Here is a 21,584-nt window from a genome sequence, read left to right as displayed (position 1 = left end):
AATTCCAACCTTCTAATCCAGTAGCTTCCCCTGGCAACCAGCCCCCATCCTTAGAGCCTTTTCAAAAGTTACCAAATTAACATAAACTCAGGTGTGGTTGAAAGGGGCTTGTTATGAAGAACAAGACACTCCTTTCACCTTTAAGGATCTGGAGCTATTTCAGGGACAAAGGACAAAAGACCAAATATTATAACAAAGGCTACTCCCATTGCTCTTAAGAAATTCCAAGGGTTAGGGCATCTGGGTGGCTTCGCAGGTTAAGCACAGGACTCTTGATTTCTGCTCAGATCGTGATCTCACAGTTCCTGAGTTTCAGCCCCAAATCAGGCTCTTCAGAGACTGCTTGGGATTCTCTCTCTCCCTCTTTCTCTGCCCCTCCCACATGCACGCACATTCTCTTTCTCTAAATAAATAAATGTAAAAAAAAAAAATTCCAAGGGTTTTAGGAGCTCTGCCAGAAACAAGATGAAGACCAAATAAATGTGTCCTATTGATGAGGAAGCTTGCGGCAAACTGAGGGCAAAGTACAAGTTAGCCCACACCCCCTCCCGAGGTAGGAAATATATGATATTCCTTGGACACTCCCAGCCACACCAAAACAGGAAAGGACAAGAAAACAAAAACAAAAACAAAAACAAATGGTTAAACTGATAAGAGTCTCCACCAGTTTACCAGAAAAAGGCAACCTCATCACAGCCTAACATCCAGGAACTCCCTACCGTCTTAATGTTAATGACTTGAGAGAGAGAAGAGGGGGGGCGGGGAACCTTACCTTGATAATAGCTAGGCCTCCAGTAAGTCTTTAGTGTATGAAAGTCTCTTTGGAAACTCCCTCTTGACTTTATCTCCCCTCTTAACTTCATCTCCCCTAACTCCATAAAATGGTCACTCCCTACAACCCCAGTGCAGCTCTTCCTGCCCATGGGTCCTGTCCCCATGCTTTAATAATCACCTTTTTTGCCCCCTAAGATGTCTTCAAGAATTATTTCTGGGCCATCGGCTCCAGACCTCATGAACCGCCCATCACCCCAAAACTTCACCATTGTTACAAATCACATTACATTCACTGTGGAAAAAATAAGCGTTCCAACTCTGAGGTTACAGCCCAAGCTCTTCCCATGCAGGCTTCATGGCTCTGAGATTTAACAGTCTCAGATTCTAAATGCTCTCATCAACACCATGACCCCAACCCAGAATTGAAATCCCAGAAGTCCCAGGCATGAAGGTCCTATGGATGTTCATGCTCACTATCACCACAGTTCTTCTCTTTCCCTGGGGCACCTTCCACCTGGCTCCTTCAATCCTTCGAACTTTACCAAGCACATTTTTTGCTTCAGAGCCTTTCTTTTCCTTCTGTCCCCAGATCCCTTCATGGTTAGCTCCTTTCATCCTTCAAGTCTGTTAAACTAATTAAACAAGGAGGCCATTAGACTGAGGTGGCTCTAATGCCATGGTGGCCTACGTATGCAAGCCAAAATCTAAGCCTGTAAATGCCTCAAGGTTCCAATATCAAAACACTAAGGATAACCAATCACAAAAAGCCAACTAGACTTTAATATATAGCCAATCAAATAATTTCCTTTCTTTGCTTCCGCACTTTCTCTATACAAGTCTTTCTTCTGAATTGTTGGCTCAGCACTCATAACTACTTTTGGTTTGGCACTGCCCAATTCCAATCCATCTTTGCTCAAATAAAATTTTTAATACCCCTCAGTTTATCTTTTAACAAATCTCATCAAAAATGTTACAGCCTTAAAGATGCCTGCCTTGACCACCAGAGTAAAACTAATCCCTCTCATTCTGTCTCTCTCCCTTCTCCCCCATCTCTCCCCCATTCTATCTTTATAGTTCTTTATAGCCCTTATCTCCATATATTGCTTTGTTTGTGTGCCTGTTTTGTAGCTCTCACACTAATGTGTAAACTCCAAGAGAGACATTTGTTTACTGATAAACTGCCTGGCAAATAATAGGTATTAAACAGTTATTTGAATAAATAGGCTTTTAAAGTCTATCTGACAGAAATAACAGGCACTAGATTCTATTGCAAATGACTAATAAATGTGGGTTACGAATTGTATAGTTTTATAAAAATAATGAAGCTAACTAGGAAAAGGCAACACTTAAGCTGCTGTTGCACTGGCTCTCAGCATCATGATTAAAGACCACGATTGCCATCCCTCTCACTGTTATAAAACTACAACAATTATTACTTCGGCTCAGACTAAGCTATTACTTATTAATTTTCAAAATGTTTGTGATATTTAATTATTTTATATAAAAATCAGTGGCTTATGAATCCGTTATTTTCCACTCTATCCTTCTCTACTTTGGGCTCTAAGAGGCTGACTTTTGTAGACTGCACCTCTAATTTCTGGGTGTGTTGAAACTATGCACAGAAGCACCAGGAGATCTAAAGGGGGATGAAGAATGGGGTTAGAGCATTTACTCTTTCAGGATCCCTGCCAGCTGTGTTGCCATAGGCTGACTACATCCCTTTACTGGCCCAAAAGCCGTAGCTGCTTCTAGATGGCCTCACCTATGGCCACTCTCTCTGGTTTTGGTAACTGTTCCCTTCCTGGCTTTCAGGACTAGGAGAGGTAAGGGCTTCCTGCTATTGCTAGTCTAGGTATTGAACCACCCTTATCCCTGCTTTCCCTAAATTCTGCCCACATCTTTATAAACAGCCTCTTTATTAATATCTCCTTGCCTATCCTGTTTGAACTTCTGCAGCTGTTTCCTGCAAGAATCCTGAGTCATACATTTTATGCCTCAAACTCCTGAGAATTTGAAAGACCTGGGTCTATAGCCTATATACAAATTAAATCAAGGGCTCAGTCAATGGAAAATTTTAACAATGCACAAGAATTCATGAGCGTGGGCACTGTTGTTTCCAATTTAGAGTAAGACACAGTATGAGATACAAAAAGAAATTAAATATTTTCACATTGGCACCAATTAAGGACATTCCTACCTGGAAATAACCTGCACATGGTAGGATAATAAAGTAGTCACTCATCTGGCTTCTCTTTATTCTGTTTGTTTTCAGCCCCCTTTAGAGTTACAACCTAAAGAGCTGAGAAATAGAAAATGTACTGGGCAAGGAATTAGCAAACATATTCTAGTTCTATCTTTGCTCAGAAATCTTGAGAAATCAGTCAACTTTCCTGAAACTACAAAATTAAGATGATGGAATGAGTTATAGCTAAGATAACTTTTAGTTCTAAATCTCTGATAACTATATTTTATAATTATGAAGAACTATCAAGAGTTTTTATTTTAAAGAGGTAGAGGCAACAATATAGTATTGTTTAAGAACCCAGCTCTGCAGCCTAATTGTTTGGCTTCAAATCCCAGCTCTACCACTGACTAGCCACATGGACTTGGGCATGTTTCTTAATCTCTTTGGGCCTCAGTTTCCTCAACTGGAAAATCGGTATGATAACAGTAAAAATACCTGCCAACGAGGATTTCTTTGAGGGTGAAATGAGTTTGACCCTGTAAAATACTCACTGTGTGCAAGGCACTATTCTAGCCACCCAGCAAGTATTCACAATTATCACTGATACTGTTAACAGAGTTTTTTCCATAATTTAATGATCTAGTAGGCTTTTATTCAGCAACTCATACATGGGGCAACATCCAGTCTAGCAGATAGAAAGGAGCTCTAAAGAGCTGTACAAGGCAAGAAATATTTATAGACCAAAGTGAGAAGGAACAAGGAAGTTGTACTAGGCATTTGCTGATTGGTTAAAGCAGGATTACTTCCCTTATATGGAGCAAAGGAGAGTCTTGGAGCCAGGTTAGATAACTTGTGGGGACAGGCAAGCACTGATTGGTTGGCCTAGGCCCACTTTTTCTGGGAGAGCCAAGCATAGAAACTTGGTTAAATTCCAGTTTGCTGATGTGGGCTTAGCGTAAGTGGTTCCATCTTGCACCTGGTCTGGACACTAACACCCAACTGAAGATTTGGAGTTAACAGTGGATGATGAAGTATAGATTATACTGAGCTGAAAATTAACTTTAGAAGAGCAATTGCTATTTTGAATCTATATATAAGCAATATGGGGCACCCGGGTGGTTCAGTCAGTTGAGCATCTGACTTCAGCTCAGGTCACGATCTCACCATTCGTGGGTTCGAGCCCCGCATTAAACTCTGTGCTAACAGCTCAGAGCCTGGAGCCTGCTTTGGATTTTGTGTCTCCCTCTCTCTCTGCCCCTCACCTGCTCACACTGTGTGTGTCTCTCTCTCAAGGATGGATAAACATTAAAAAAAAATTTTATTTATTTATTTTTTTTAACGTTTATTTATTTTTGAGACAGAGAGAGACAGAGCATGAATGGGGGAGAGGCAGAGAGAGAGGGAGACACAGAATTGGAAGCAGGCTCCAGGCTCTGAGTCATCGGCCCAGGGCCCGACGCGGGGCTTGAACTCACGGACCGCGAGATCGTGACCTGAGCTGAAGTCGGACGCTTAACCAACTGAGCCACCCAGGCGCCCCCAAAAAAATTTTAATTAAAAAAAATATATAATATGGTTTAAGAGTGAAGACCCTAACTCATAGCCTGTTCTTATATTTTGATATGACATGTAAAGATGATTTGAACAACAATTTATTTCTATCTACTTGTATGCCTATACGTACTTATAAATGACCCAAGATTTACTACATACATGCACACACATGCACACACACAAAAACACACATATACAGTTGACCCTTGAATAATGTGGGGGTTACATGCCCCTACCCACTATGCAGTCGAAAATTCACATATAACTTTTGACTCCTCCAAAACTCAATTACTAATAGTCTACTGTTGACCAGAAGGAAGGCTTACCAAAACATAAAGTTAATTAACACATAGTTTATATGTTGTATGTATTATATACTGTATTCTTATAATAAGCTAGAGAGAAGAAAATATTATAAGTGAAGAAAAACATAAAGAAAATACATTTGCAGTACTGGAAAAAATCCACATATAAGTAGACTTGCATAGTTCGAATACATGTTGTTCAAGGGTCAACTGTGTGTGTACATATATACACATACATACATAGCATAAAGTATACTTAATCATTTTATCTGTATACATTTATTATATATTTTTCTTTACATACACAAACACACTAGGAATAAATAGCATAATTTAAGGAAAGTAATGTTGCTTATTATTCTTATATAACCTGCCCAGAGAAACATGTAACCTGCCTAAAGAAACATATAAAGTTTTCTTTATATGGTAGCTAGGGTAGGAAATGGAAGAGGTTTCGAGCTAGAGGAAACTATAGCAAAGTGGGCACAGCAAGCAAAGAGGGGAGAATGGGAAAATGACATCCTGCCCTTAGCCTAGCACTGTCCACAAATCACTTACCATGCACCAGAAAAGACTTATTCCTAACAACCTTGCATTCCAAGATAAACCATGAATAACAGGAACCTCCCAAAAGCATTTACTAACAGGAAATCCTGAAATCTTTGCCTCTTGAGATAAGCCACAAAAATAAGAACATCCTGTTTTCCTTTCAAAAAGACAGGAACATCTTGTTCTTATCCAATCTGAACTGTCAACTGCCATATCTGAGCTATAAATATCCGCCATATCATCAGAGCTATAAATTCCTCCTATTCTATGAGATGAGCCACTACTTCTGAAGGCCTGGTTCGCTTATTTATTAGCAAATAAAAGGCAAAATAGGTAAAGGGGATAAAGAGGTAGAAACCTGCAGTTATAAAAGATAAAATAAAATAAGTCACAGGGATGAAAAGTACTGCATCGAGAATACAGTCAATAATATTATAATAACTTTGTATAATGACAACTTATGATGAGCACTGCGTAATGTACATAACTGTCAACTCACCATGTTGTACACCTGAAACTAATATGTCAACTGTACTTCAACTTTTTAAAAAAGTTTCCCTGTGTTCACATTTCTTTCTGAATTTTATTCTGACAAAGAGTTACTGGATAGACAGTAGTTGGAACTGATTTTCTTGGTAAGTACTGGATATACCAAGGCCAGCTTCATGGGCAAACTAATGATGCAGTCATACAAGGCCCAGCCTTGGTTTAATGCTCTGCTATCACCATCTTGAAATTCCTAATAACCTTTTGAAAAGGAGTTTTGCAAGTTATATTGATGGCATTGGATGCATCATAAACCTCCCTCCTGGGGTTCCTGGGTGGTTCAGTTGGTTAAGCGTCCGACTCAGGCTCAGGTCATGATCTCATGGTTTATAAGTTTGAGCCCCGCATTGGGCTCTCCACTCTCAATGAAGAGCCTGCTTTAGATCCCCTGGCTCCCTCTCTCTCTGCCCCTCCCCAGCTTTCTCTCTCTGTCTCTCAAAAATAAAATAAACCTCTCCTGAGCACCCAAATAAAGTAGGAAGAGCATGGTCTTTGGAGTCTGACACGGCTATTTATTTAGGTAAGGCTCACCTTCATCTATAAGATAGCATGATATCTCAGACTTGGTTGATGATTGACTACATGAGATCATGTAAGTATTTACCATGTTTGACACCTAGAAGGTCCATAAATCATCCTGAAATATCCCATTTTACCTTCTTTGCAAAAGAGGTCTATGGGGCACCTGGGTGGCTCAGTTGGTTAAGCGTCCAACTTCGGCTCAGGTCATGATCTCATGGTTCGTGGGTTCGAGCCCTGCATCAGGCTCTGTGCTGACAGCTCAGAGCCTGGAGCCTGTTTCAGATTCTGTGTCTCCCTCTCTCTCCGCCCTTCCCCCACTCACACTCTGTCTCCCTCTGTCTCAAAAATAAACATTAAAAAAAAAATTCAAAGAGCTCTACCTTTATACAATCTCCTTTTCTTCTCAGCATGACTCTTAATAGAAGCAGCAATTCGTTTGAACAAGTATGTATTGTAAGTGAGAGCTGGGCTACTTGTGTGTTTATTTCTTCTCTTCCCCTTCATTCCTCCCATTACATCAGACTACATCCTTTACCATCACCTCAAGGACCCTCAATGACCTTCCTGTGGCTAAACTACCTTCAAGTGTTATTCCACTTGACATCTCTTCAGCATGTGACAATTTTGCTCATGTTTATCTTCTGTAGCACCCCACTGTTTTTTTCCCCTACCTTTTTGGCTGTTCCTTCTCAGTGTCAATTGCCAGTCAATTGTTGTTCTCAGCTGCCTCTCCAAGGACTTGTTGTTCTCACTCTATATACATCTGATGGGTGAGCTCATCAATTCCCATACCTTCAATTTCCATTTATATGCTGGTGACTCCTGTTATGGATACATAATTGTTAGGATGTTTTGGCAGCAAGAAACAGAAAATTCAACTCCACTAATTTTATCAACAACAAAGGGAATTAACTGAATTGTGTGACAGCACAAAATAAAGCCACCCCTGCCCAGGTTGCCACATCAGCAAAACAAAACTTGGATTCTAACTTTCATGTTTCTGTAAATGCTCTGCTTCACCAGAGTTTGGTATATCCAGTCAGCCAATCCCCAACTGCTAAGAATCTGCAATGATTTATTTGTTCTCAGATATGCAACTCCAGCCAATCAGCTTAAGCCAAATATTCTTTCTTTATTCCCTGATTAACATACTAGCCTTATAAGGAAATCCCTGACCCACTAGCCAATCATTCCCTGTTTCCTTGTTGCTGCTTCAAACACTATAAATGCATTCCTGCCCAAACATCCCATGGCAAGAGTGCTCCACTGCTTGTGGGGCACTGATTCCCTCAATCTATGGATGTTTTTCCCTCAAGTAAAGAACATCAAACTCGATGCTAAATTGTTTTATTTTTGTCATTTCATAATAGAGAGGAAGGGTGGTGTTCAGGCACAGTTCAATCAGGACCCTAGCTGCTCTCCCTTGATTCTCTTAATCTGTCTTCCTCTATATAACTTCATTCAACGTGACAATGCTGAGAATGTTGATTCATGAAGCATTATCATAAATTTGAGAAAACTTCTTTCTCAAAAATCTGCAGCAAAACTTTTCCTGCTTCTTATTGGTCCCAAATAAGTCATATGCCCCTGGGCCTATTTTTGAACCCAACTCTGTGGCTGAGGGAATATGGTGATTTCTTGATTAAGGTCTGCTTATCCCTGAATCAATTACTGCAGCAATCACTGATTAGCCTAATCTAGACCCACCTCTGAAGATGGGGTCAGTTCTCCAAACCACATGGCTGCCATAAAAAGAAAAAAGAAGAAGAAGAAGAAGAAAAGAGAAAAGAAAAGAGGAAGGGATGAAATAAAACTGTCAAGGCAATCACAATGTATATCAGATCTATCTTATTCAGTGGAGACTCAAAATAATTCTTGATACAGTATGCTAAATACCGGAGAGGCTGGTTTGTAGACACCACAGGTCCTAAAAGCTGCAGGAAATCATAATCAAAATAGTTCTAATAATTTTCATATCATGAGGGCTTACACATCTTTGACCTTTAAAATAACTGGCTAGAAACAACTAGAACTTTGTCATCCTATCTCATTATATAATTATTTTCTTAAAAGAAAAAAACAAAAAAACAGCTGTGATGACTTCCTTTGACCACTGAGAACAATTCAGGCACCCAGGGCTGAACATCTCATAATGATGGGACGTGGCCTATATTTTCCTGGGCTTGAAGAATCAAGTAATCAGTGGGAAGACCTAGATGGACAGATGTGCAGCACTCAACAGACAGAAAAGACCATGAAGTCCTACCTTATCTGCTCTGTCAAGCTCTCTTATGGTCTTCCAAGGTGTAATTGGCTCCCAGAACAGAGAATTCTTCCAAAAAAATTACTGTATTAATAAGTAAATGGATGTATTGTCATTGCTATTCAATCTCATCTTTATTATGTTTTTAATTTTTTTCAACGTTTATTTATTTTTGACAGAGACAGAGCGTGAGTGGGGGAGGGGCAGAGAGAGAGAGGGAGACACAGAGTCCGAAGCAGGCTCCAGGCTGAGCTGTCAGCACTGAGCCCAACACAGGGCCCGAATCCACGGAACCATGAGATCATGATCTGAGCCGAAGTCAGAGGCTTAACCAACTGAGCCACCCAGGCACCCCTCAATCTCGTCTTTATAAGCAAACCGGCACAATTTGCAGATCTAAAGCTCCATGCCTACATTTTCCATAGATACTTCAAAATCCACATGTCCAACATTTAAATACCCTCCTCTCTTCAAAAAGCTCCTGTAATCCTCTCAGCTCAATAAATAGCACCACCATACGCCACATAATTCTCCAATCCCAAAGCCTAGAAATTAGCCTTGAGTCTTCACTTTCCCTCATCCCCACCAATCTCTGTATCCTATCAGTTCTACTTCTATTACCTCTCAAATCTGTCCATCCATTCCACTGTTACTACTTTAACTTAAGCTGTCATCAAGACTCCTATCTGGTCTCCACCTGTGACCTCTACAGTTTTTAATGCTTAACAGCTAGAGTTCTTTCTAAAACTCGTTTTACCTATGCATGCCCTGTCCTTGCTTAAAACTTATCTATGACTCCACCCAAAGCCTAAATTGTTTAATATAACACAGATCATCAGGCCCCAGTTTAGCTTTCGGATCAGGAGAGGACATACTACCAGCCAGCCAAATCCAGCCCACTGCCCGTTTTTGTTTCCAATGTAAAGCCTTTACATTTTTTAACGGTTGGAAAAATCAAAATATGATGTGGCGGCTGAGTGGCTCTGTTAGTTAAGCGTCTGACCCTCAGTTCTGGCTCAGGTAATGATCTCAGTTTCTTGAGTTTCAAGCCCTGTGACTGGCTCCGCCCTGGCAGCGAGGAGCCGGTTTGGTATTATCTCTCTCCCCTTCTCTCTCTGCCTCTCCCCAACTCATGCTATCTCTGTCTCAAAATAAACAAAACTTTTATATATACATACATATATATATGAAAATTCAAAATATTAATAATATTTCATGACAGTGAAAACTACATGAAATTCAAACTTCAGCATCCATAAAAAAAAACTTTACTGGAACACAGCTCTACCCATTCATACTGTCTATGGCTTCTTTTCAGCTACAAGTTGAGTAGCTGTGACCAAGGCTGTATGGCCCACAAAACCGTAAAATCTTTACTGTCTGGCCCTTAAAATTTGCCAACCCCTGCTCTACTCATTTTTCACCACTCCCCTTCGTAGCTGCCACCCTGAACCGTCTGCAGTCCCTAACAGACCACCATTTTCCCTCCTACCTGCCTGTTCTCCCTACCCTTCCATGGGTGCTCACATAGAACCAACTTCGTATCAGCGTTTAACAGTTATTCTGATTGTCCTTCTACTTGTCTGGTGCATATGTTCACCACTGAATCCTCAGCACCAACACGATCTCTACTCTCCTTCAGTGCGTGATAAATGAAGGGTGTCCCTCTGGAATTCCTTCTGATTTGAATATAAGCGCCCCCCCCCCCCCAACCACCATAATGGAATTCTTACTGAGCTTTTTTGTTGGCCTGTAGTGTCATCTGTAAAATAAGACTAAATAATTCCGACTTCATAGGATTAAATGAATGTGGCTAATTATTGAGAGCACGTAGCGCAGTGCGTGCTTCAGAGAAAGTGCTCGGTAAACAGTGGTCACTCTTGGTTGTTCTAAAACTCTCCGTTTGACGTTAATGGTGTCCGTATCCAAGAGAGTCTCCAGGGTGTGTCGCCAAATGCATGGACCAGCATCAAACACATCCCTACAGTAACAGCAGCAAGCTCCAAGCAAAGCGCCGCCGGAGGCGTACTAGGCCAGGCTGCAGGCAGGGCTAAAACTACTGGGAAACCGCCCGGAAACGGAGCCCGCGAGGTGGAAGAACTACAACTCCCGTCGTGCCTCACCGAGTTTAGGGCTACTCTACATTTTATCACCTCCAGCCACTTCTCTTCTTTCCCTCTGTAGTCCCGAGGGTGGCTGCGTCCTGGTCACCGGAAGAAGCCGTGTGACGTCACGAGGGCCTACGCGTCGCGCGGGTGGCAGGAGTTGACGGACGGTCTCTGGCTGCGTTTGGGCGGCCCCGGGACCACGGAAGAGGCTTCCCTGGTCGGCCGCGATGCCTAGCTCGCGGCGGGTCAGTCAGCTCCTGGATCTGTGAGTTCACCCGGTCCCCGCCTCCCCTTCGCCCCGCCCTGTGCTCGCTCTCCCTCCCCGCCCGCTTTCCACCTCTGGACCTCTGAAGAGGGCTTGCTGGTGTTTCTGTTGCTGGGTTCCTGACTTGTTGTCTCCTCGTAGATGACAGTTGTGCCAAGTGTGTTGCTGGGGAGGCTTGCCCCTCTGTCCTCCGCCCCGGGCCCCGCCAGATGGGTGGTGGTCCGAACTCTGTCAGCCTTGACCCTCGATGCTCTGGTAGTTGCTGGCAGTGACCTGTTTCTGAGGAGAGCTGAAAGCCTTGGTAGAACAATAACAACAAAAACACTACATGTGGCTCTCAAAAGCCTTCAGCAGAGTTCCCCCAGTTCCTGTAACTGGGATAGATATTGATTCTTTGAGGCAGCACGGCTCGGTGATTGCGTGACCGCGATTGCTGGGTTCAGCTCCCAGGCTGCCGTTCACCAGCTGCGTGACCACGGAGAGTAACTTAACCTCTGTGCCTGAGTTCTTGATTTATCGAATTAGTGTAACAACAGTACGTATCTCATAGAATTGTAGTAAGGAATAAATTTAACGGATGTAAAGTCCTTTGAAGGATGCCTAGTGTCAAAAGAAATTTCAAAGAACTTTACTTGATAAAAATATTTTAGTGAGGGAGAAACAAGAATCTCAGAGGCATGTCGTTGCAGAATGACTTATACACTGAGAATGACTATATTGTTTATCCTAAGCAGTGATTGGTTATTACAATGGTTGGTTACTACAATTTAAAAAACCTCAAGGGATTGGTTAAAAGTGGTCGTCTTACACTATTTTAGGAAGATGATTTAAACTTTGTTTATGATTGGGGCGCCTGGGTGGCTCACTCGGTTGAGCCTCCCGACTTCGGCTCAGGTCGTGATCTCACAGTTGGTGGGTTCCAGCCCTGCATCTTGATCTGTGCTGACCGCTTGCTCAGAGCCTGGAGCCTGCTTCAGATTCCCGGTCTCCTTCTCTCTCTGCCCCTCCCCTGCTCACACTTTGTCTCACTCTGTTTCTCAAAAATAAATGTTTAAAAAAAATTTTTTTAAATAAACTTTGTTTATGATTATCAGAGGGATTTACAAGAAATAACCTGCTAAATTTCACTTTGTTCGTGAAATAAACCAGATTTAGCTTCACTTATGTGACCTAACTGGTTGGGTCTGCTTAGGGGATTTTCAAGCATGGTCTCCATTTTATTTTATTTTATTTTAAAAATTATTCCCTTGGGGTCATTCCCTCAGAAAGCTGAAAGTGTGAGCCGATATACTGTTACTGTATACCCATTGATGTATGCCCAATATACTGTATACCCATTGATGTAGTCATTGGGCTGTATGGTCATGTAGTTGCCATTACCAACAGTTGCATAGTCATTGAAGACATGGGCAGTGGGACCACTGAGTTCTTTGAGTTGTGTAATCCTGATGGCTATCATTTGGTGTGTGAGTGGCTGCCGAAAGGCATTTAAAACTCTTGAGAGGATACAGTGCACTAGTGTTAAAAGGTGGGGGAGGGACAGTAAAGTATCCTCCAGACTGAGTAGGCACTTGGAAGCAGAAAAGTGAAGCCAGCCTCTCCATTACTGTTTACACAGACTTTTATTCAGGGTGACCTATTGACAAAGGGGAGCCAGTGGATAGATGATCCTGTGGTAGAGCCCCTCCCTAAGGAATGTGGTGAAAACCTCAAGGGAAGGCAACCTGGCTATGTGTGTGTACGTGACATTCCTCACGACTTTGTAACATAGACCGCCCAATCAGACTGTATGTCTATATGTCACCATTTATGGGAGACAAAGAAGTAGAAATTGCATAAAAGGCTACCCCCCGCTGTGCTCGGTGCTCAGTTTCTCAGGTACAAACCCATTGAGCCCATGCCGGCACAATGAATAAAGTTGCTCCCTGGAAAGAAAAGCCTGAGTGTCTTGACTCTTCTGTGTGGACCTCGGTCCCATTACAATCCAGGTGCTATGCAGCTATTCTCCACCCAGTCCAAACCTTAACTTACAGCTTTTATAGAGCAAAGGGCATTATGGTGCAAAGTGTAGTTATCTAAAGTGGCGCCATCTATTCGAGATCATCTCTCCTGGTTATCTAAAGTGGTGCCTTTTGTGCATCAGTCATCACTACTAGTTATCTAAAGTGGTACCTTCTGTGCACCACTTTAGAGAAGATCAGAGCAAGCCTTTCTGCATTCCAGTCAGGGCATACTCTAACCTCCAAGGGGCTTGGAACATACAGCTCCGAGGGAGGTCATTGCAAGAGCAGAAACAAGATGGAGGGCCAAAGATGGAGTCAGTGTTGTCAGCGCTGCTACAGCTAGGGATGTTAATATGATGACTATGAGATGGAAATTCAAAAATTCTGGGAGAGATTCCCAGGAGCCAAGGTTTAACCCACTAAGTAAATCAGTGGAAGAAGCATCACCTATCTGATGAAAGATTGACATCGGATCTTTAAGATCTTTTAAATAAGGGGTAATAATTCCTAATTTATTAACGTGGAAACGGGGCACCTGGATAGCTCAATCAGTTAAGTGCCCGACTCTTGATCTCAAGTCAGGTCTTGATCTTGGGGTTGTGAGTTGGAGTCCTGTGTTGGGCTCCACAGTAGGCACGAAGCCTACTTTAAATTTTTTTTTTTTTTAAATCCATGGAACCTTTTTTTTTTTTAACCAGTTACAGCATATGCATCTCCTTGTTAAGTGGTTAGGGTGTCTAAGGCTGTGCAAGAGTTTACAGATTCTTGCTGTAATGGTAGGGATTTTGCAGAAGATAAGATCTCTCCTGAAGAGATTTAACTGTAGTCTTTTGTGAGTATCCTTTCCAATAAACTAAGTCTCTAGGAATGTTTTCTTTTGGAATGGATCACATTTTTAAATCTGGTGGAAAGTACATTTCTTAATATTGCATTAGTGCCTTGCCCTATTGAATCATGTTATGATCACCGAAGATAAACATGAGGATGTCTTATTTCAGGAGTGTTATAGGTGCGCTTCCATCTAAGTTACGCCTCTATGGTGTGAGCAATTAGGCATTTCTATTGAAACTAAAGAAAGATACAAATTAACACTTGGAGCAAATTACAAACTCAGTTTCTGAATCTGGAGAGCAACCAGTCAAGAAAATTTCCAGATTTGAGCTCAAAACATCTTTATTTTATTTTCATTTTTTTCAAAACATCTTTAGATAATGGAGTGAGGAGGCAATTTCTATCTGTTGGATTTTCCTGGTTTACAGTTTGAATGATTTTGATGATATCATTGAGTATTTTGGTGAACTCTCATGAGTGGCCTGAAATAGAAGTAGGCACGAAGATTGTCTGTACATGATCTGTTGTGGTGATTTCTCTGAAGTTTATATCAAGTTGTCTGACTTTAGGTTGTAGGACTTGAGGAAAAGGGTAGTTTTAGTTTTTATTCCAAGTCAGAAGGGTAAGAGAAGATTGGAAAAGTTAGGTTGGAAAGTTGTAGCCAGATGTTGGAGGAAACTAGAAGAATTCAGGATCCAGTCCAGTTTACAGAAAGATAACAAAGCCTCAAAGATAATGAACAGGACTAGAATATAATAACAGGTACACTATAGTTTTCTATTGAAACATAATTTTTCTCTCTATAACCACTTTGTTTTTACCAAAGATAATCATAGTAAGACCAATTTATTTGTAAAATGAATCTGGTCCCATTAAATTCAGCTCATTATTTATATAAGTGCAGCAGAATAGTTGCTTTATGCACATTTTCAAAAATGATATTCAAGTCCAAGCTTTGGTAATCCAAGGGTCTTTGTTTGCTCCAAAAATCCAATGTTAGTTTCTTAAAAACTGTCTGGTAATAAGAAATCTCAGATTAGATCTTTAAACACCCCTTTAGGCCAAGAATTCAAGCTAATGGGTTGTCCAATTGTGTTCTGTTACAAAGAGAGCAAATTCTGATTGAACTTGTGCTAATACCTACACTGCCATGAAAATAAGAATACTCAATACTCAGTAAGAGTTCTTTTGTCTTAACTCTGAAGGGATCAGGTAGAGAGAACAAGATAAATGTTTAATTTTTGTTCTCAAAAGTTTACCACATTGTTATGTTATATAGTTTTTACTTTATTTATTTTATTTTATTTTACTTTACTTTACTTTATTTTATTTTATTTTATTTTATTTTATTTATTTTATTTTATTTATTTTATTTTATTTTAGAGAGAGGTAGAGGAAAAGAGAGAGAGAGAATCTTAGTCAGGTTCCATGCTCAACAAAGAGCCTGACACAGGGCTCCCTCCCAAGACCCTGGGATCATGACCTGAGCCAAAATCAGGAATCAGATGCTCAACCACCTGAGCCACCCAGGCTCCCCAGTTATATAGTAGTTTAAAAGAAAACAGAAAGGGGGTTCTTTAAATTTGGAAAGCAAAACATTAAAGAACCAGCAATGCTTCAAACAATGTCATAAAAATGATAATCATCTCTATTAGTTGGTTTAGTCCCATGTAATCAATTATTTTTTTCTTGCTCTTGGGTTAGCAGTTTTATGAATCAATCAGTTTCTCCATTAGCATGCTAGAAATTCTTACCCAGTTAAGTGGTATGATCTTAAAATTATCAGAAACTTGTATTCTAGAGTATTTGTCAGGGTCTTTTCCATGAATTTCCTTGAAGACAAGGCATTTTGGCCTGCAGTTGGTTATAAATGCTTTCATAGATGATTCAGTGTATAATAATAGCTGTTTGTAAATGACAAAAGATAAAAATAGCCTTTGTTACAGCTCACTACAAAAAAAAAATGATATGATTGACTGCTAAGTTTGGCTATTTTTGTGGTATACAACATTTAAAAATGATTAGAACTATGACTGATAACATTATATCAGGGCATATCAGATTCCTAGGAATTTCATGCAATTTCTGGAACACTTATATTAATAACATGTATCCATACAAATACAACCTAAGAAGGTTAAGCATCCGCTTTACTTGATAATGTTTTCCATGCAATTTCACATTTAAAAAGCCTATAGTTTAATGTCTCCCTTTTTATAAGAAGAGAAAAAAAACTTCAAGATCTTTAGGAACCCTGAAAGTTAGCTCAAAGTCAAAAAGACTTAATTTAGAATTTGATTTTGCGAAGTTTGTAAAAAATGCCAAAAGGTTTAAAACACTTGATTAAATAGGATCACAAGTCATTGTGAAATAATACTTAGTTATCTATTCAACCAAAGTGACAAAAAGATTTCAAAAGCAAATATAGAAAGTACATAGTTTTAAAAAAGTACCTTAGCTCTTTTAATATTGAAAAGACTGTTTTCCTAAGCAATCAAAAACCTGATAAAGACAAAATGAAACACAGGAAATTACTTTAATAAGACACAGAATCTTTGTTTCCTAGACAAAATACACAAAGGTAAAGAAAAACCTTTCATAATCCCTTATTAGGAGCAGACTAACAACCTAAGAAAATTTGTTCTTTTAACAGAGAAAATTAAACTGTGGTTTTGTGTCAGTATATTATTCAGCTCAGTTTTGGAAATCTTTGTAAATAAATCCATTGAATTTTAGCTAACTTTGACCATGCAACATGAAATTTCTTCACAAGCTTTTTGCAACTTTCTGTATTCATTTAGATTTTTGTTTTATTCCTTTTTTCTTTCTCATTTTACTTTAAGACAAAATTACCTTTTTTCCTAATAAAAACACATCCTATATTCTTTGCTTACTCTTACAAAAAACACATCCCATTCTCCTCTCATACTTTGTATACAAAGTTGTTTTCTTTCACTCTTGTTTTTAGGAGGCTTATTTTTATATATGGATTATAAGTTTTAACCATTATTAATCTTTATTTTCCAGTGAAAACTAGGACAGGAAGTTGTGAACTGCCTGGCATATATCAGCATCCTGTAGTAGATTAGCAAATTTATAAATATTTAATTATAAAAAAATATACTTTTTAGAGACATGTGCTTCTTCATAGTACATTTTTTTAATGCAGCAAAAGGCCACATTCAAATAGATCCAAATATCTTTTGTCTCGTAAAAATTAAGCAGCCAAAAGTAAATAAACTTGAACATATGTTTAGCAATTAATATTTCAGTATATTAGCTTGTTATTGAATGATCTATGTATTTAACAAATACCCATCATTTAATGTAATCTACTTAATTTGTTTTTAATAATCATATTTGTATTAAGCATTAAACACTTAACTAGCATCTTAAGTTTTTCTTGCTTACAAATTTAAAACTATTTTAAAGTTTGTTTATTTATTTTGAGAGAGAGAGAGAGCAGGGAAGGGACAGAGAGAGAGGGAAAGAGAGACAATCCCAAGCAGGCTCCTCACTCTCAGCCCAGAGCCCAATGTGAGGCTTGAACCCACAAACCATGAAATCTTGACCTGAGCCGAAATCAAGAGTCAAACCCTTAACCAACTGAGCCACCCAGGCACCCCTTGCTTACAAACTTTATAACAGAGATAGCACCAGCGTATCTGACTAGTAAACTCAGGTAGAAAAGATTGTATATTTGCATTGTGTCTAATGTTGACTACTGTGAAGACATGCCTATTTTTATTAAACCAACACATTTAAATTATTTCTTTTTTTTTAACTTTATTTATTTTGAGAGAAAGAGAGGGGGGAGGGGCAGAGAGAGTAGGGAGGAGAGAATTCCAAGGAGGCTCTACGCTATCAGTGCAGACCCAATGTGGGGCTTGATCCTACAAACTGTGAGATCATGACCTGAGCTGAAACCAAGAGTCAGACGCCTAACCAACAGAGCCACCCAGGCACCCCTAAACTACTTCTGAAGCTTTTATAATTCAAGATTCTCCAGATCATATGAACTTGAAAAGCATTTCCGTTAGTTTATATTTCTGAGAGTTTTAAGAATCCTTAAACTTATATAAGTACTTATTTTTCTTTAAGCTAATTAAATAGAGCTCTTTTTGAAATCACATATACATAACATACATACATATATACATACATATACATTAGTATACAGACAGTTGTAAACAGATCTTGTAGCTTTCATTTAAAAATTTTAGCTGTATGTCAGGTACAACAATACAAAACTCAAAAGAATAGTTGGACCCAAATTGTGTTTCTGGCTGATGGGATAAGGTTATGTGCTGCAATGACTTAAGCTTTTACCACACATTTTTCATTTGCTGTAAGAATTTTCTAGAGAAGCTATTTTTGGAATCATTTTGTCTTTTAGAAGCTTTGACATACCAACCAAGGAATGCATTTATTGCCTTTAAGAAATTTGGGATCCTCTTTTTTTAAAGATGCCCCTAACGTGGGCTATTTTATCTAAATTAAAGATTTTCCCAAAATGGTCACTGCAGTTCCAATTATTCTTCGTAAAGTTTACCCATTTTTCTAAAAAAGTATAAGATCCTGATCTGAGCTTTGGACCAGATGGAACCCATCTTTGCCTTAGATTCCCTAAGAAAACTTAATTATCAGGGCTCCTGTTTTCCAACAGTTATTCCAAAGTAGAGGGAATCACACATTCCCCCCTCTTTTGAACAGAATATCATCACTTACTGAAAAGCTTCAACAAGTGTTGCTCGGTAAAATCAGAGGAGTCAACACAAAGGGAATGGAGTTTAGATCTGAGGAAGATTTGCCCTGGAATCCCATGGTTGTTAAGAAAGCAGTGTGCATTGGGCTCCATGGATGCTGGCACCTAATTACTCTCTGGCCTTGGAGCTCATCAGGAGTCATCTTTGGATCCCACTTTTGACACCAAAAACTTTCAAAAGAAAATTCAGAGATTTTTAGTTGATATGAATGTTTTACTGAGTGAGAAACAAACTGTTAGTGAACAGGGAGACTTAAAACCAAAAATAGTTAGAATCTCGAGATGTGGTCATAGGATGGCTCATAAAGTGAGAATGAGGAAGTTGTTTAATCTTTACAATGATTGGTTATTACAAGGGGAGTTTACACAGTATGGAGGTTTTTCAAAAAATTAAAAATAGGATTGCTGGATGATCCAATAATTTCACTACTGGGTATTTCCCCGAAGAATATGAAAATGCTAATTCAAAAAGATATATACACCCCTATGTTTATTGCAGTACTATTTACAATAGCCAAATTATAGAAGCAACCCAAGTGTCTATTGAGAGGTGAATAGACAAAGAAGATGTGATACGCACATACACACACACACACACACACACACACACACACACACACACACACTGGAATATTATTCAGCCATAAAAATGAATGAAATCTTGCCATTTGCAACAACATGAGTGAAGCTAGAAAATGTAATACTAAGTGAAAGAAGTCAGAGAAAGACAAATACCATATCATTTCACTCATGTGTAATTTAATAAACAAAACAAGCAAAATAAGAGAGAGAGAGAGAAGGAGAGACAAACCAAGAATCAGACTCTTAACTATAGAGAACTGATGATTACCAGAGGGGAGGTGGGTGTAGAATGGGTGAAATAGGTAATGGAGATTAAAGAGTGCACTTAACATGATGAGCACTGAGCAATGCATAGAATTATTGAATCATTATTTTATACACTTGAAGCTAATATTACACTGTATGTTATGTATACTGGAATTAAAATTTTTAAAAATGAGAGTTTACATATAGAAGGGGATTGGTTAAAAGTGATTCTTTATACCATTTTAGAAAGGTGGTTTATTTATGATTATCAGAGACATTTACAAGAAATAACCTAGGTTAATTTTGTCTTACATTCATGATATAAGCTGGATTAAATTTCACTTATATGACCTGACTGGTTTTGTCTGCTTGAAGAATTTTTAAGCCTGGTCTGCATGTTATTTTAACCCTAGCAAGTAGTAAATACTACTAAGTGTTATTTATTGTTATTAATTATTTCACTGAAATATATGCTGGAAGTTGTAGTTACAATAGCAATTATTTCTCTCCAGGAGTTTTCAGTCTGTTAATATTACATAAAAAAATTGCCATGTAAAAATTAAGGCTGAGGAGAACAATTATCTTTATCTGCTGAATGCTTTTGAAATCAATGCTTTTGAATTGATATTTACATTACATCTCATAAACTTCTGTCCCTCAATCCACAGTCACTTGTTTTAAATGTTTTTTTACATGTTTATTTATTTTTGAGAGAGACAGAGTACGAGAGGGGGAGGGGCAGACAGAGAAGGAGACACAGAATCCAAAGCAGGCTCCAGGCTCTGAGCTGTCAGCACAGAGTCCAACACAGGACCCAAACTCATGAACCATGAGATCATGATTTCAGCTGAAGTTGGACGCTTAACCAGCTAAGCCACACAAGCACCCCTCACAGTCACTTCTTGTAAAAGAGAAATCTGTTGACTCTCCTTTGTATAACTCAGGCTTGTGTAGAGTCCTGAGAAAAGTATTTGCTTTCATTCTTGGCTTTAACTTTATACCTGATCCAAATAAGATTTTCTTTCTGTCAGTAAAGACAGAGAAATAGTTAAGAGTGCAAGTTACGAAGACAGATGAAAGCCTAGCTATCTTCCTGTCTTTTAATTCTTGCCTTTGTATTGAAGATTCCCTGAGGCATCCATATAAATGATCCTCTGAACTTCTGTGGCCAGAATCAAGTCTTTTATCTCTTCACAGCCACAGTTCCTTATTTTTAGGAGTTGCTCAATATTCAGTTAAGCATGTATTTAGCATATGAAACACTATGCTGATGGTTATGACAAATATCTAGCATAAAAGAGGTACAGTTTTATGGGGCAAGCATAAGGCAAGTATATAAATAACTATAATATTGGTAGAATAATAGCACAAAAGAGAGATTAACAAAGAATTTTGAAATTTCTGATGAGAAGAATATACAAGACTAGGAGAAGGCTTTGTAAAGAGGGTTGTATTTGAAGGTTGGTAGCATCTGACGTTTGCAAATGGGAGGAAAAACGTCTAAGAAGGAGTGGAATAATAAGGGCAAAGGCTTGACAAGCAGGAGTTAGAAATATGTAAGACCAGACAGTAGCATTTCAATTTGGCTAGAGAATACAATGTGAATAGCAGAGCAGTAAGACATAAAGCTGTTAATTAGAAGTGGAACTTTGGGGATCAAAATGATATTAGACTGTTTAATTTTGTAGCAGTAGGGGTCTATAAAAGGTTTTGGAACTGTACTGGGTGTAGAGAGAGATTTGCATTAGGGAGAAGTTGGGAATAAAGAGACAATTAGGAAACTGTTGCAAAATCTTGGAAAGAGGTAAGGAGTGCTCAAACTAGGAGACATGTATGAAGATGTTCATTGCAGAATTCGATTGTGGAGAATTGGAATGTCCATTGCTGGGAGAGGTGCCTTCAAGTATTATGAAGCTGTTAGGAAAGTGAAGAGTAGATGAATATATATTCAAATGGATGGAGCTTTAAAATGTAGTGCTTAGTGAGCAAAGAGGAAACAGAATAAAACATGGTAAGAAAAACTATCTAGGGGCACCTGGGTGGCTCAGTTGGTTGAGTGTCTGACTTCGCCTCAGGTCATGATTTC

General features: G+C 39.1%; 1 protein-coding gene and 1 long non-coding RNA gene across 5 annotated transcripts in view; one reads left to right on the top strand and one right to left on the bottom strand.

The window, feature by feature from the left end:
- The window catches only part of LOC106977432 (uncharacterized), a 47,660-nt gene extending 36,918 nt beyond the window's left edge, over positions 1 to 10,742 (bottom strand). For all 3 annotated transcript variants that reach the window (XR_008300201.1, XR_001430650.3, XR_003413039.2), the window contains exons 1-2: positions 8,702 to 10,742; positions 7,107 to 7,257 (exon numbers count right to left, since the gene is read on the bottom strand). This is a non-coding gene — a long non-coding RNA (uncharacterized LOC106977432). The remainder of the gene's footprint in view (positions 1 to 7,106; positions 7,258 to 8,701) is intronic.
- Positions 10,743 to 10,887: 145 nt separating this feature from the next.
- Positions 10,888 to 21,584, top strand: part of AMN1 (antagonist of mitotic exit network 1 homolog) — a 58,337-nt gene continuing 47,640 nt past the window's right edge. The window contains exon 1 of one of the 2 annotated variants that reach the window (XM_015074941.3): positions 10,888 to 11,071. In XM_015074941.3, coding sequence (XP_014930427.1) covers positions 11,034 to 11,071 — 38 coding nt within the window. In that variant the 5' untranslated portion in view covers positions 10,888 to 11,033. The remainder of the gene's footprint in view (positions 11,072 to 21,584) is intronic. The other variant, XM_027035861.2, reaches the window with a different exon arrangement.

This window comes from Acinonyx jubatus, chromosome B4 (assembly GCF_027475565.1).
Source record: "Acinonyx jubatus isolate Ajub_Pintada_27869175 chromosome B4, VMU_Ajub_asm_v1.0, whole genome shotgun sequence".
Taxonomy (NCBI): Eukaryota; Metazoa; Chordata; class Mammalia; order Carnivora; family Felidae; genus Acinonyx; species Acinonyx jubatus.
The sequence above is the reverse complement of the archived record's forward strand: the minus strand, read 5'-3'. Positions and strand labels throughout refer to the sequence as shown.